Source organism: Rhinolophus ferrumequinum, chromosome 15 (genome assembly GCF_004115265.2).
Source record: "Rhinolophus ferrumequinum isolate MPI-CBG mRhiFer1 chromosome 15, mRhiFer1_v1.p, whole genome shotgun sequence".
In the NCBI taxonomy this organism is placed as follows: Eukaryota; Metazoa; Chordata; class Mammalia; order Chiroptera; family Rhinolophidae; genus Rhinolophus; species Rhinolophus ferrumequinum.
In genome coordinates, this window is record NC_046298.1 from 48853056 (window position 1) to 48865443 (window position 12388).

General features: G+C 41.3%; 1 protein-coding gene and 1 pseudogene across 1 annotated transcript in view; both read right to left on the bottom strand.

Annotated features, from left to right (window-relative positions):
- Positions 1–6845: 6845 nt before the first annotated feature.
- Positions 6846–12388, bottom strand: part of NLRP13 (NLR family pyrin domain containing 13) — a 32413-nt gene continuing 26870 nt past the window's right edge. Inside the window, exons 10-11 of the mRNA XM_033129298.1 lie at positions 8563–8733; positions 6846–7158 (exon numbers count right to left, since the gene is read on the bottom strand). Of these exons, the coding sequence (XP_032985189.1) occupies positions 7035–7158; positions 8563–8733 (295 nt within the window). The 3' untranslated portion in view covers positions 6846–7034. The remainder of the gene's footprint in view (positions 7159–8562; positions 8734–12388) is intronic.
- On the bottom strand, positions 10650–12144 carry LOC117034306 (RNA-binding motif protein, X chromosome-like; annotated as a pseudogene).

A 12388-nucleotide genomic window follows, 5' to 3' on the forward strand; every position in this document is an offset into this window, starting at 1 on the left:
TACAGATAAGGGTGAAGATCCTTTTGACCACCAGGCCTGTCTCATTCCCCTCTCCCTAAACCCACAAGTTCATGTATAGCCCTCTAATACCATTCCTATACTTCTATATACTTGAATATATCCATCAACGACGTAGCATTGAGGGGTTTTTTAATTACATATAATATACCAAACTAAATGCATGGTTCTGCAAGTTTTTTCATTCTGTTAGTCTAGCATATATATATCTATATATACACATATACATATGAAAAGGTTGCTATATACTATTATATGTATATATAAATCATATAGCTATGTGTATATCTATCTATCTGTATATCTATGTCTATCTGTATATTTAACTTTCTATCATCTATCCAAACCTTTTGTAACCTCACACATAGAATGGTACTACATATATATATATATGTAGTACCATTCTATATGTATATATATATACTTCATTTGAATTACCTATTCCTCTATTGACAGGCATTTAGCTGGTTTCTAATATTTGACATTATACAAATTGCTACAATGTACAACCTTGCAAATCCCTTCTGGTACTCCATGCAGTTACAAAGGCAACTGACAGAAGGATCAAAATATCTCCAATGGGAGGGAGGTGGGTGGAGTGAGGCATGCAGATGGAAGTGAGCTAAAAGGACACAGTGCAATACTAGCCCACAATGTGAAAAATCAGTGTGTCAGCAAGTTGAGCTACTGGTGTCGATGGACATGCAGGGGAAAGACTAAACCCCTAGCTGACCTAAAGATGGATTTGTCTTCACCAGTAAACCTTCACGGGGGAGTTTCCCTATTGATGTGAAGGCTGTGTGGGTCCCGAGAGAGCCAGCTTTTTTATTAAAATATAGCTAACATACAATATATTAGTTTCAGGTGTACATCATAGTTATTAAACAGTACTCATCTGGCACTATACCTAGTTATTACCATATTATTGGTTATATTCCCTATGCTAAAGAAGTGATCACCATGATAAGCCCAGCAACCATCTGACACCGTACCATGCTATCATGTATTATTGATTATACAGTAGTACCTCAGTTTATGAACATCTCCATTGATGAACATTTCGGTTTAAGAAAAAGCCGTAAACCCAGAAGTAAATGCTTCGGTTTTCGAACACGCCTCAGAAGTCAAACATGTCACATGGCTTCCGCTGAGTACAAGATCCTGAGGCCTAGCTGTCGGCTGTTTTCGAACTTTTCAGAACTTGAACAGTCATCCGGAACAGATTACATTCGAAAACCACAATAGTTTAGTGGTTACCAGAGGGTAAGGGGAGAGGGAGGTGGGAGATGAGGGTAAGGGGGATCAAATATATGGTGATGGAAGGAGAACTGACTCTGGGTGGTGAACACACAATGGGATTTATAGATGATGTAATACAGAATTGTATACCTGAAATCTATGTAATTTTACTAACAATTGTCACCCCAATAAATTAAAAAAAAAAAAAAAGGAAAACCAACGTACCACTGTATTTCCTATGCTGTTTGTTACATCCCCATGGCTTATTTGTTTTATATTGGGAAATTTGAATCTCTTATTGTGCATTTATCCCCATGGCTTATTTGTTTTATATCGGAAATTTGAATCTCTTATTGTGTTTTTCCAGGACCCTTTACCTTTCAGCCCCCTCTTTTTAATTTTTCAATTACGGTTGACATTAAGTATTGTTTTATATTAATTTCAGGTATACAGCATAGAGGTTAGACATTTAAATAACTTGAGAAGTGATCCCCTTGACTAGTCTGGTACCCGCCTGGCACTATACATATTTATTTCCATATTATTGATTATATTCCCTATGCTTTACTTTACATCCTTATGACTATTTTGTAACTACCAATTTGTATTTCTTAATCCCTTCACGTTTTTTACCCTGTCCCCAACCCCCGTCTCATCTATCACCCTAATAAATCTAGTACCATCTGACACCATACATAGTCATTACAATATTGACTATATTCCTTATGCTGTATCCTACATCCCCATGACTACTGTGTAACAACCAATTTGCATTTCTTAATCCCTTCCCCTTTTCACCCACCCCTAAACCGTCTCCCATCGGGCAATCCTCAAAACGTTCTCTGTATCTATGAGTTTGTTTCTGTTTTATTTGTTTACTTTGTTCTTTAGATTCCACTTATAAGTGAAATCATGTGACATTTGTTTTTCACTGTCTGACTTACTACACTCAATACAATACCCTCCAGGTCAACTCATGTTATCACAGATGGCAAGATTTCATTCTTTTTATGGCTGAGTAATGGAATCATTGTATGTATGTACCACCTATTCTTTATCTATTCATTCATTCTGGGATACCCAGGTTATCTTCATATCTTGGCTATTGTAAATAATGCTGCAACTAACATATGGATAAGCACGTCCCCTTGGAGTAGTGTTTTGGGTTTCTTTTGGATAAATACCCAGAAGCAGGATTACTAGATCCTTCTTTGTCTCTTGTTGTGGTGTTTCATTTAAAGTCTATTTTGTCTGGTTTAAGTATTACTACCCCAAGTATTTGTTTCCATTTTGATGGAATATATTTTTCTATCCTTTTTCAGTCCGTGTGTGTCTTTCTATCTGAAATGAGTCTCTTGTATGCAGCATATGTAAGGGTTTTGTTTTCTTATCCATTCAGTTCACCTATCTTTTGAATGGAGCTTTACATTGAAAGTAATTGTTGATAGATATGTAGGTATTGCCATTTTATTATTCATATTTTTTTTCATCTCGAAGAAGTCACTCTAAGATTCCTTGTAATACTGGTTTGGTGGTGATGAACTCCTTTAGCTTTTTCTTGTATGGGAAGCTTTTTATCTGGCCTTTGATCTAAGTGATAGCTTTGCTGGGTAGAGTAATCTTGGTTGTAGTTCTTTACTTTTCATCACTTTGAATATTTCCTGCCAATCCTTTCTGGCCTGCAAAGTTTCTGTTGAGAAATCAGCTGACAGTCTTATGGGAGCTCCCTTGTACGTAACTAACCTTTTTTCTCTTGCTGCCTTTAAGATTTTCTCTGTCTTTAAACTTTGGCATTTTAATTATGATGTGTCTTGGTGTGGGCCTCTTTGGGTTCATCTTGTTTGATACTCTCTGCACTTCCTGGACTTGTATATCTATTTCCTTTGCCAGGTTAGGGAAGTTTTCCATCATTATTTCTTCAAATAGGTTTTCAATTCCTTGCTCTCTCTCTTTTTCTGGTACTCCTATAATGCAAATTTTGGTACTTTTTTTTAAAAAAACTTTTATTTATTTTTAAGTGTGTTTTTCCAGGACCCATCAGCTCCAACTCAAGTAGTTGTTTCAATCTAGTTGTGGAAGGTGCAGTTCACAGTGACCAATGTAGGGATCGAACTGGCAATGTTGTTGTTAAGAGCACCACACCCCAACCAGCTGAGCTAACTGGCTGCCCCAAATGTTGTTACTCTTGATGTTGTCCCAGAAGCCCCTTAAACTTTCTTTCTTTTTTTTTTTTGATTCTTTTTTCTTTTTGCTGTTTTTCTTGGGTGTTTTCTGCTACCTTATCTTTTAAATTGCTGATTTGATCCTCTGCTTCATTTAATCCACTGTTGATTCCCTGTAATGTATTTTTTTAACTTGTTTATTATTTAAGTGTGTTTTTCTAGGACCCATCAGCTCCAAGTCACATAGTTGTTTCAATCTAGTTGTGGAGGGTGCAGCTCACAGTGGCCCATGTGGGGATTGAACCAGCAACCTTGTTGTTAAGAGCACTGCACTCTAACGAACTGAGCTAACTGACTGCCATCTTGTAATGTATTATTTATTTCCATTATTCTATTCTTTATTTCTGACTTGTTCTTTTTAATGTTTTCTATCTCCATTTTTATGTTTCCTGTCTTTTTGTTGAAGTTCTCCCTGAGATCACTGAGCATCCTTATAACCTTTGTTTGGAACTCTGAATCTGGTAGATTGCTTATCTCCATTTTGTTTAGTTCTTTTTCTGGAGCTTTGTTCTGTTCTTTTATTTGGGACATTTCTTTGTCTTCCCATTTGGGCTGCCTCTCTGTGTCTGTTTCTATGTATTAGGCAGGGCTGCTATGTCTCCAGCTTTTAGTAGAATGGCCATAAGTAGTAGGTGTGCTGTGGGGCTCAGTTTTTCTGGTCACCTGAGCCATGCACTCCAGATGTGTCCCTTGTGTGTGTCCTCCTGTTGTTCTTGAGCCTTGGTTACTGTTTGCACATCAATGGGAGAGATTGACCCTCAGGCTCATTGGTTTTGAGGACTGGTTATGACTACAGTGGAGGAGTTGTGGTACAGAGGCTGAACCTAAAGAGCAGGATCTGCCTCAATAGGGTTCTGGTGCCTGCCCAATCTGCTCCTTGGGTGTGTCATTCTTAGAGACAGCTGGGTGTTGCTCTAGCTCATTTCAAAGTTGGCCACTCTGTGTGCCAGCCCCAGGGCCACCTGGGAGGGAATCCACTGCAGGTCAAGTTCAGTCACAGCCTGTGCCCCTCCTGGGGCCACCTGGAAGGAGCCACAAAGCAATCGACAGATGGCTGCCACCTGCATTGTGCTTGGAAGTGCCTTGAGAGGTTTAGCCGTGAACCAAGGCTGGCTGTCACTAGTGCTGCACTTAGGGTTGCTCAGCCAGAGGTATGGGACATGCTCAAGCCATATGCTGCTTGTCTGTGTTCCATGAACCTTTGAGGGACCCTAGGAAATTATGCAGTATGAGCCAAGGCAGGCGGTTTGTATGAAAAAGCCACTGGAAGTGGCTTGGATGTGCCAGAAAGTTGGGTGGAGTGGGAGATCTCAGAATCACCAGGGCATGTCAAATGAATGGTGTCAGCCAGCTTGATGGAGACTCAGATATGGCGACCACTTGAGTCTGCTCTGGGAAGGGGGGCCTCAACAAAGAAACAATGACTTCTGACAGCTCCTCCATCTGGGGGAAAGCTGCCCCTCCAGCCCCTGTCCTGAAGCCAGACAATTCAGTTCCCCACCATACATCCCTGCCACCTCTTCAACTGCTGCCACAGCACTGGAGCTCAGCCGGTGATTCTGTCAGTAAGTCCATGCATGGTCCTTTTAAGAGGAGTACCTGGGACACTAGCCATCCTCTGCCTCATTCAGCCACAATCTCTGTTGGTTTTCACAACCAGAAGTTATGGGGACTTCTCTCCCTAGCATTGGAACCCTGAACTGGAACCCCTCACTCCTCTGGGGGGACCTCCACAGCTGCGATATCCCTCCCGATTTTTAATGGTCACACGCAGGTGTGGGATCAGCCTTTTCCACATCTCTGCTCCTCCTACCAGTCTCCAGGTGGCTTTTTCTGTATGTCTGTAGTTATAGGGCTTCGGTTCAGCAAGATTTTAGGTGATTCTCAATGATGGTTGTTCTGTAGTTTAGTTGTAATTTTGATGTGGTCATGAGAGAACGTAAGCAGTGTTTATCTACTCCACCATCTTGACCAGAACTCCCAAACAAGCCAGCTTTGAACTCCCATATTTGGCATTCCTGTTCCAGGTGGGGTGCATCTAGTATTAACCCCAAAGTCATACCAACTCAATTTGGCATTACTGTGAAGTGGCTTCGAAATCACCTTCAAGTATCCTAAAAATGTTGTTTTGAAGTACATTGATGTAACTGAAGTGATTCCAGGACAAATTCAGGAATTCTAGAATAATAGAAAGTTCCTAAAACATGATGAAAACAGTTACCCAGAACTTGTGGATCCAGCACTCACAGAAAAAATATTCCTGTGTTGTTTTTCAAAGAAATTTTGGATCATCTTAGATCTGGGGTTAACAAATGCATGGCTTGTCATATGATCCCATTTTAAAAACTAGTGACCTAATGTGATGAACTGATGACATGTTGATTATGGCAGATCTAAAGCTTTGATTTTTCAAAAGTCTCTACCTTGACACAGTTTTCTAAATTAGTTCATATACCTGTTCCCACTTTCATTCTATCCCAGCTTGCACCTACTATGAACAATGGAGATGCAGAATAAGGAAGGCAATGAGATACTTATTTCAAGGACCATGGGCTTCACATATGTTTTAAAATGTTTAATAGTGAGGGTACATGTCTGGATGGAAGGGCAACAGCATTCAACATATCAGAAGACCTCACTAGGTCTTGTAAGACATGTTCGCTCTTAACAAAAGAGTTGCATTCAAAGGCCAATTATTTGACCTACTATTTTTCTGATCTGTTGCAAAGCATTTTCTCTCAGCATGTTTTTAAACTAGGAAAGTAGGAGTTCCCTACCTCTAGGGGAGCTCTGATGAAGACTGAAGATAAAACATGAAGATGTTTTATCAGCTATGAAATGCAAAATAAAATGAATATCCAACTGTGCCCTAAGACTGCTCCTGATACCATAATCTTGGTGTTAGGGCAAGGGACAGAAAAATCACAATTTAATGAACTCCTGTTCCTCACATACAACCCCATGCATGACATCACCGAGTTCACATTGTATCCTGTGTGGGATCCATGCTCCTTGGTATTTTTCAGGTAGGTAAAATACATTTTAGATATAATACAGCCACAGGTCACTCAAAGGTAGACGCAAAAGCCAAAGTTGGGTGTACTGGCGTATTAGAAGGGGTTCTGGATGTCCATCAGGCTTATTTAATCACAGTGTAATAACTATGGTATTATAATCACATCTATTATCACCACTCAATCCATGGAAAATGAAGCTTTAGACTTCCTCAAGACATTTTCATATCCTTCACTTTATTGAATCTTTACAACACACCCCGGAATTAAAAACATTACACCAAGAAAGACCAAAACAAAAACAAAAACAAAAACAAAAAAAACCCCACCAACTTCAAGGTCAATGTAGGCTCTTCAGGTCAAAAATAGTATTAGATTAGAATTCTGGAGATTCGGTATTTAAATGCTGCCTACAACAAACTGGAAAAACAATGGAGGTAACAGCTCACTTGTCCTGACATCTGAGTGACACATAAGTCAGGACTTGCTGGTGTTTGTGCTCCAAGAACCTTCCAGGGAAAAGTGGTGGCCTCTCCTTGGGTCACCACCACCATTTGTCTTCAAGGTCATAAAAATCCCACTTACACACGATTCTCAGGTAAGATCCCTTCTCCTGTAATTCCTCCAACTCCTCTTTTACTATATTGTACAAGTCTTTTTCCAGCCTGCAAATATATAATTAGAGTGAGAAGAAGAGATGAGGGAATGAGATGATAAAATACAGAAGCTAACTTCTGTGTGCCCTCATAGAGGTATACCTCCCCCTCTAGCTTCACCCACAGAGACTGGACAGAAGATAGGATGGTACAAGGACCCCTTTCCATAAGGGAAAGGCACAACCAGAAAGGAAAGAGATGGAAAATCCTTGGGAAAGATGACAAAATAGACAATAGGGAAGAGTAATGTGGGTCACTGCTATGCGTGTGCATAAATCTGATTCCTCTCATTTGTGTTATTAGTCTAAGCTTAGCCGACTTTTGAAAATAAAGTCCTCACATTCCCTTCTTTGAGAAGGTTGAGAGTCTGGGTACCTGGCCAGAAATCCCCTCTACAACCTGAATTGCACACATACATAATGGGTAAGGGGAGACATGTCCATCTCTGGTGGTCACCAGCCCAGAATTCTTGTAAAAATGCATTACTTCCTGTGAAGTTGGTAACAAGCTTTCATGTACAGATTCTGACCAACTTCCAAGTAGGCAAAGTTCCTTGCTTTCTGACATGATTTCTGCTAAAATGTACCTAGTTTAATATTTTTCTGACATCATCTCCAGAATACTGATTGAGGTATAGAGTGTTCTAATTAAATACTCTCTGGACCTTTGTGCATGCCACTGCTGCATCCTTAGGACACTCTACGCTTCATCTCTTGTCACTTTCCATGTTCCCTTTCTGATACATGGACTCCTCCTAGTCTTGTGACTCAAGGTCAATGACATCACCTCAGACATGCCTTTCCTTACCACCCTGACCACCCTTGTTTTCTGCACCACAACCCAGAGTTTCCTTCATAGCATTTATGACAACTAACACTGCTTTCATAGGTCTCAGATTTGCCATCTCCCTGGGGAGAATACAACCCATGAGGACAAGGCTCACGTCCATTTATTTCCCACTGTCCACCATGCCATCGTGCTTGACCCACAGTCAGCACGGAAAAAGAAGTTGTTCAGTGAATGTCTGCTGAGTGAAATAAAGTAGGCACTAGAGAATGGGAAAGATGAAACGGCTTCTCAAATACCCTAATGCCTATAGGACTGTGCCATCCAATATGGTTGTTGCTAGCTGCTTGTGGCTATTCAAGTTAATTCAAACTAAAGAAAGCGAAAACTTCAGTCCCTCAGTTGCACTGTTCACATTGCAAGTGCCCAGTTACTGCCAGCAGCTAGTAGCTACTCTATTGGTCAATGCAGACAGAGATCATTTCCATCATTACTGAAGGTACTGTTGGCCAGCACTGTCCTAGGAAATGGAATTCAGGGTAAACTTGATGCTTGCTTTAAAACATTAGCCCATCCATCCCCAAATCTCAGCAGGTGCTTCCTCCTGTAAAAGTCAGTGGGGGTTACCCGAGTTTGCGTAGTTTGCACTTTGATTTTTTCAAGGACTTCCACAGCTTGTTGACTCCATCAGACCCCAAGTCATTTCCTAAAAGGTTCAGATTCACCAGGCTTTTACTGCTTCTGAGAACGGAGGCGAGATGCTGGCAGCAAGCAGACGTCAGATCGCATTTTTCCAACCTAGGGGGTGGGGTGGGAAGGAAGCATTAAAGATGGTTGACCAAGATTGAGAAATTAGAAGTAAAACTGAAACAAGGTCTAGGAGAAAAATATTACTAAAACAGACTGGTGAATAGCAGAGTGCTTAGCACACACTGGACTCATTTAATCCATACAAGGTGTGATCAAACAATACGGTGAGTGTTTAAATTAAAAATGTTTACAGTAAAAGACACATTGTCATTAATCCCCCTCACTTCGAACTCATTTATCCAATTGTTCTTGCCACTTTCTGAAGCAGTTCCGGAAGTCCTCTTTCGTATCTTTAGTTATGCTGTCATGGCTGCCTCTATGTCCTGAATCATTTCGACTTTGAGGAAGAGCCAGAAGTCACACAGTGCCAGATCCAGTGAATAAGGTGGATGAGGGCACTGTAATGTTTTTATTTGACAGAAATTGCCATATACCCCAAGCAATATGTGACACGGAGCATTGTCATAATGGAGGGTGATTTATGGCACACTTTAAAACACACCTTCTCTCAACCACAGCTCATACCTGACTGACTGCACTGAACAAGTTGAAACTTCTTGTCACAGAGTGTTACTAAGGTTTGATGTGCTGCTTTTAGTATTGAAGATCCCTGCCTTTCCATTGGATGGCACTTGGCAGCAGCATTCACAGTATTTTTTGATCACAATGAGAAAGGCTCCATGTCACACATCACTTCTGGTATGGCAATTTCTGTCAAATAAAAACATTACAGTGTGTTCTCATCCACCTTATTCACTAGATCTGGCACTGTGTGACTGCTTGCTCTTCCCCAAAGTCAAAATGACCATGAAAGATAAATGTTTTGAATGGATTCAAGACATTGAGGCAGCCACGACAGTGCAAATAAAGACACTCATGAAAGAGGACTTCCAGAACTGCTTTAGAAAGTGGCAATAATGATGGGATAAGTGTGCTCAAAGTGAGGGGGAGTATTTTGAGGGGGATTAATGACAATGTGTCTTTTACTATAATAAATTTTTTTATTTAAACATTCACCGTATCTTTTGATCTCACCTTGTACACAAATCCTATGAAAGCAGATGACACCTTACCCCCAATTTGACAGAGGGGGAAATATGATTCACCTGACCAAACACGAAAGAAACAATTTTAGTATAAAGTGGATGTGATTTATTTATAAGGCCGTTGAAAGGCCTAAAATATCATTACAACCCTTTCATTACACCTTTTCCATCTTCTTTTTTTTTTTCTTGCTTCATGGTTGGTTTTGGCCAAACTTTTTATTTAGTATTTTGTAACTGATTAACAAAATTTATTGGGGGAGAGGGAAAGGGACGTTCTTGTAGATTCCTAAGGAAATGTCAGCAAAATATGGCCAGAACTATCCCTTTGTTTTGGGCTTACTGGGTGGGTAACAGTTTCCTTACATCAGCACCCGACCTCAGGTTTTTCATACTGAAAATATTTGAGATTTCAGTTTGAAGACTGTGATACCCTAAGAGTAGTATACTCCCGACCACTCTCTAATAGCTAGCTTGTTTGCATAGGCAGAGGGATTCATCTCTCCATTTTAGATGGCTAGGTGCTTGTGGAAGATCTTAGGTTGGTTTGCCTCATTTACTGGGAAAAATCAGAAAGTGACCGTTAGGGACACTTGAAAAATTACAACATTAGTACACAAGTCAAATCTTAACACATGTAACATTCGCTTGTTCAAAACAATGTCATAAAAATCAAATAAGATTAAACATGTTTTATGCTTTTCCTCCCAAAAACATAAAAATTATGGAAGGGGAACTTAACAGGAAAATTTAAAAAGGTAACAATTATCTTTTAGTAGTTCTTTGGGTAGTTGGGTCGTTGTGACAGAATAGGTTCCTTTCTGTTTCTTTGAACAGGGATTTTGGTCCAAAGTTTTGTTTTTAATATGTACTTCTGCCTCCCCCTCTATCAGACTGGCTTCCTCCATGGCCACCACCCCTTGGTGCTTCATTGCTTGAAATGCTGTAGGAATCACATGGAGGAGGATACCCCCTTTCCATAGAAGGGGGAAACCTCTTTCTTGTCTGCCAACCTGATCATGACCACTTGAGTAGAGATCACTTTGGCTGCTTGAGTAACTGTCTCGACTTCCACCACATCCATCATGTGAGCTGCTATAACCATCACAGCAACTGCTTCTACCATGAGATGGTGGAGGCCCTTGTGTAGGTGGAGCACTATGTGCGTTACCATAACTGTTATGTGAATCCCCGTAGGAACCTCCATTTGGATGATCTGAATAGTCACAGTCACCACCATAGCCATCTCTATCACTGCAGCCTCTTGGTGGATAGTCATTGCGTGGACTGGAATGACCATAATCACGGTAGGTACAATCTCTTGGTGGTGGTGCCCAATCTCTTGTATCATGAGAACTGAGGTAATCTCTGCTTGAATAGCTATCTTTAGTAGAATATCTGTCATCTCTTGGGGACAAATGAACATCTCTACGAGAAGGCAAGTATCCCCTTCGAGGCGGGCCTCCACAGCTCTCTCTTCCACATGATACAGGAGCTCTTCCTCCCATTCCACTGCTGCTGCAAACTGGTCCTGAAGGAGATCTTTAAAGGGGAGGACCCCAACTTCGTGGTGGTGGACCTCTTTTTACTGGAAGTGGTCCCCAGAAGAATTCATGTTAAAATTCATGGAATAGCCACCATCATCTATACGCCCTCCATGTGAGGGAGGCTGCCTGGTTCCTCCATTTCCTCCTTTTCCACCTCTAAGGCCTCTTAGAGGGCCTCTGCTTCTTGCAGGTGGAGGTGGTCCACGTCTACCACTTTCAAATTATGGTTTAGTGGCTTGTTCTACCTTGATGGCTTTTCCATCTAAAGACTTTCCATTCATGCCTTGGCTGCATCCTTAGTATCTGCTGGGCTTTCAAAGGTGACAAAAGCAAATCTTGATTTGTTGGTTTCACGATCTTTCATTAAGAGTACTTCCGGGCCCGCCCGGTGGCTCGGGCGGTTGGGGCTCCATGCTCCTGACTCCGGGGGCTGCCGGTTCGGCTCCCGCAGGGGATGGTGGGCTGCGCCCCCTGCAGCTGGCAATGGCGACTGGACCTGGAGCTGAGCTGCGCCCTACACAACTAGGACTGAAAGGACGGCGGCTTGGGGCTGAACGGCACCCTCCACAACTAGGGTTGGGAGGACAACTTGACTTGGAGGACGGGCCTGGAGGTACACACTGTTCCCCGGTGAAGCCCTGTTCCCTTTCCCCAATGGAAAAAAAAAAAAAAGTCACTTTAAAAAAAAAAAAAAAGAGTACTTCCACTATTCGTCCATATTTGCCAAATACTCCTTCAAGGGCTTTCTCATTTGTTTCTGTATTGAGGCCACCAATGAAGAGCTTTCCTGGGCGATCTGCTTCAACCATTTTTCCCTCGGTGAGAATCAGAGGGGTGAAGACAGTTTCGAGCTCCTATGAGCTTGTGGGCAGAGGCTTTTAGCAGTTCAGCTGGAGGGAGGGCTGCCATCTTGAAAGACGGAAAAGAGAAGCCACTAACACTATTGCACAACCTCCATCTTATTTCTAAATTCAAGAACACACAATCTGAACATGTGGTTGGCTAGCTACTAGGAATACAAAGACGACAGTGAATGTATATTATGTCAGCTTA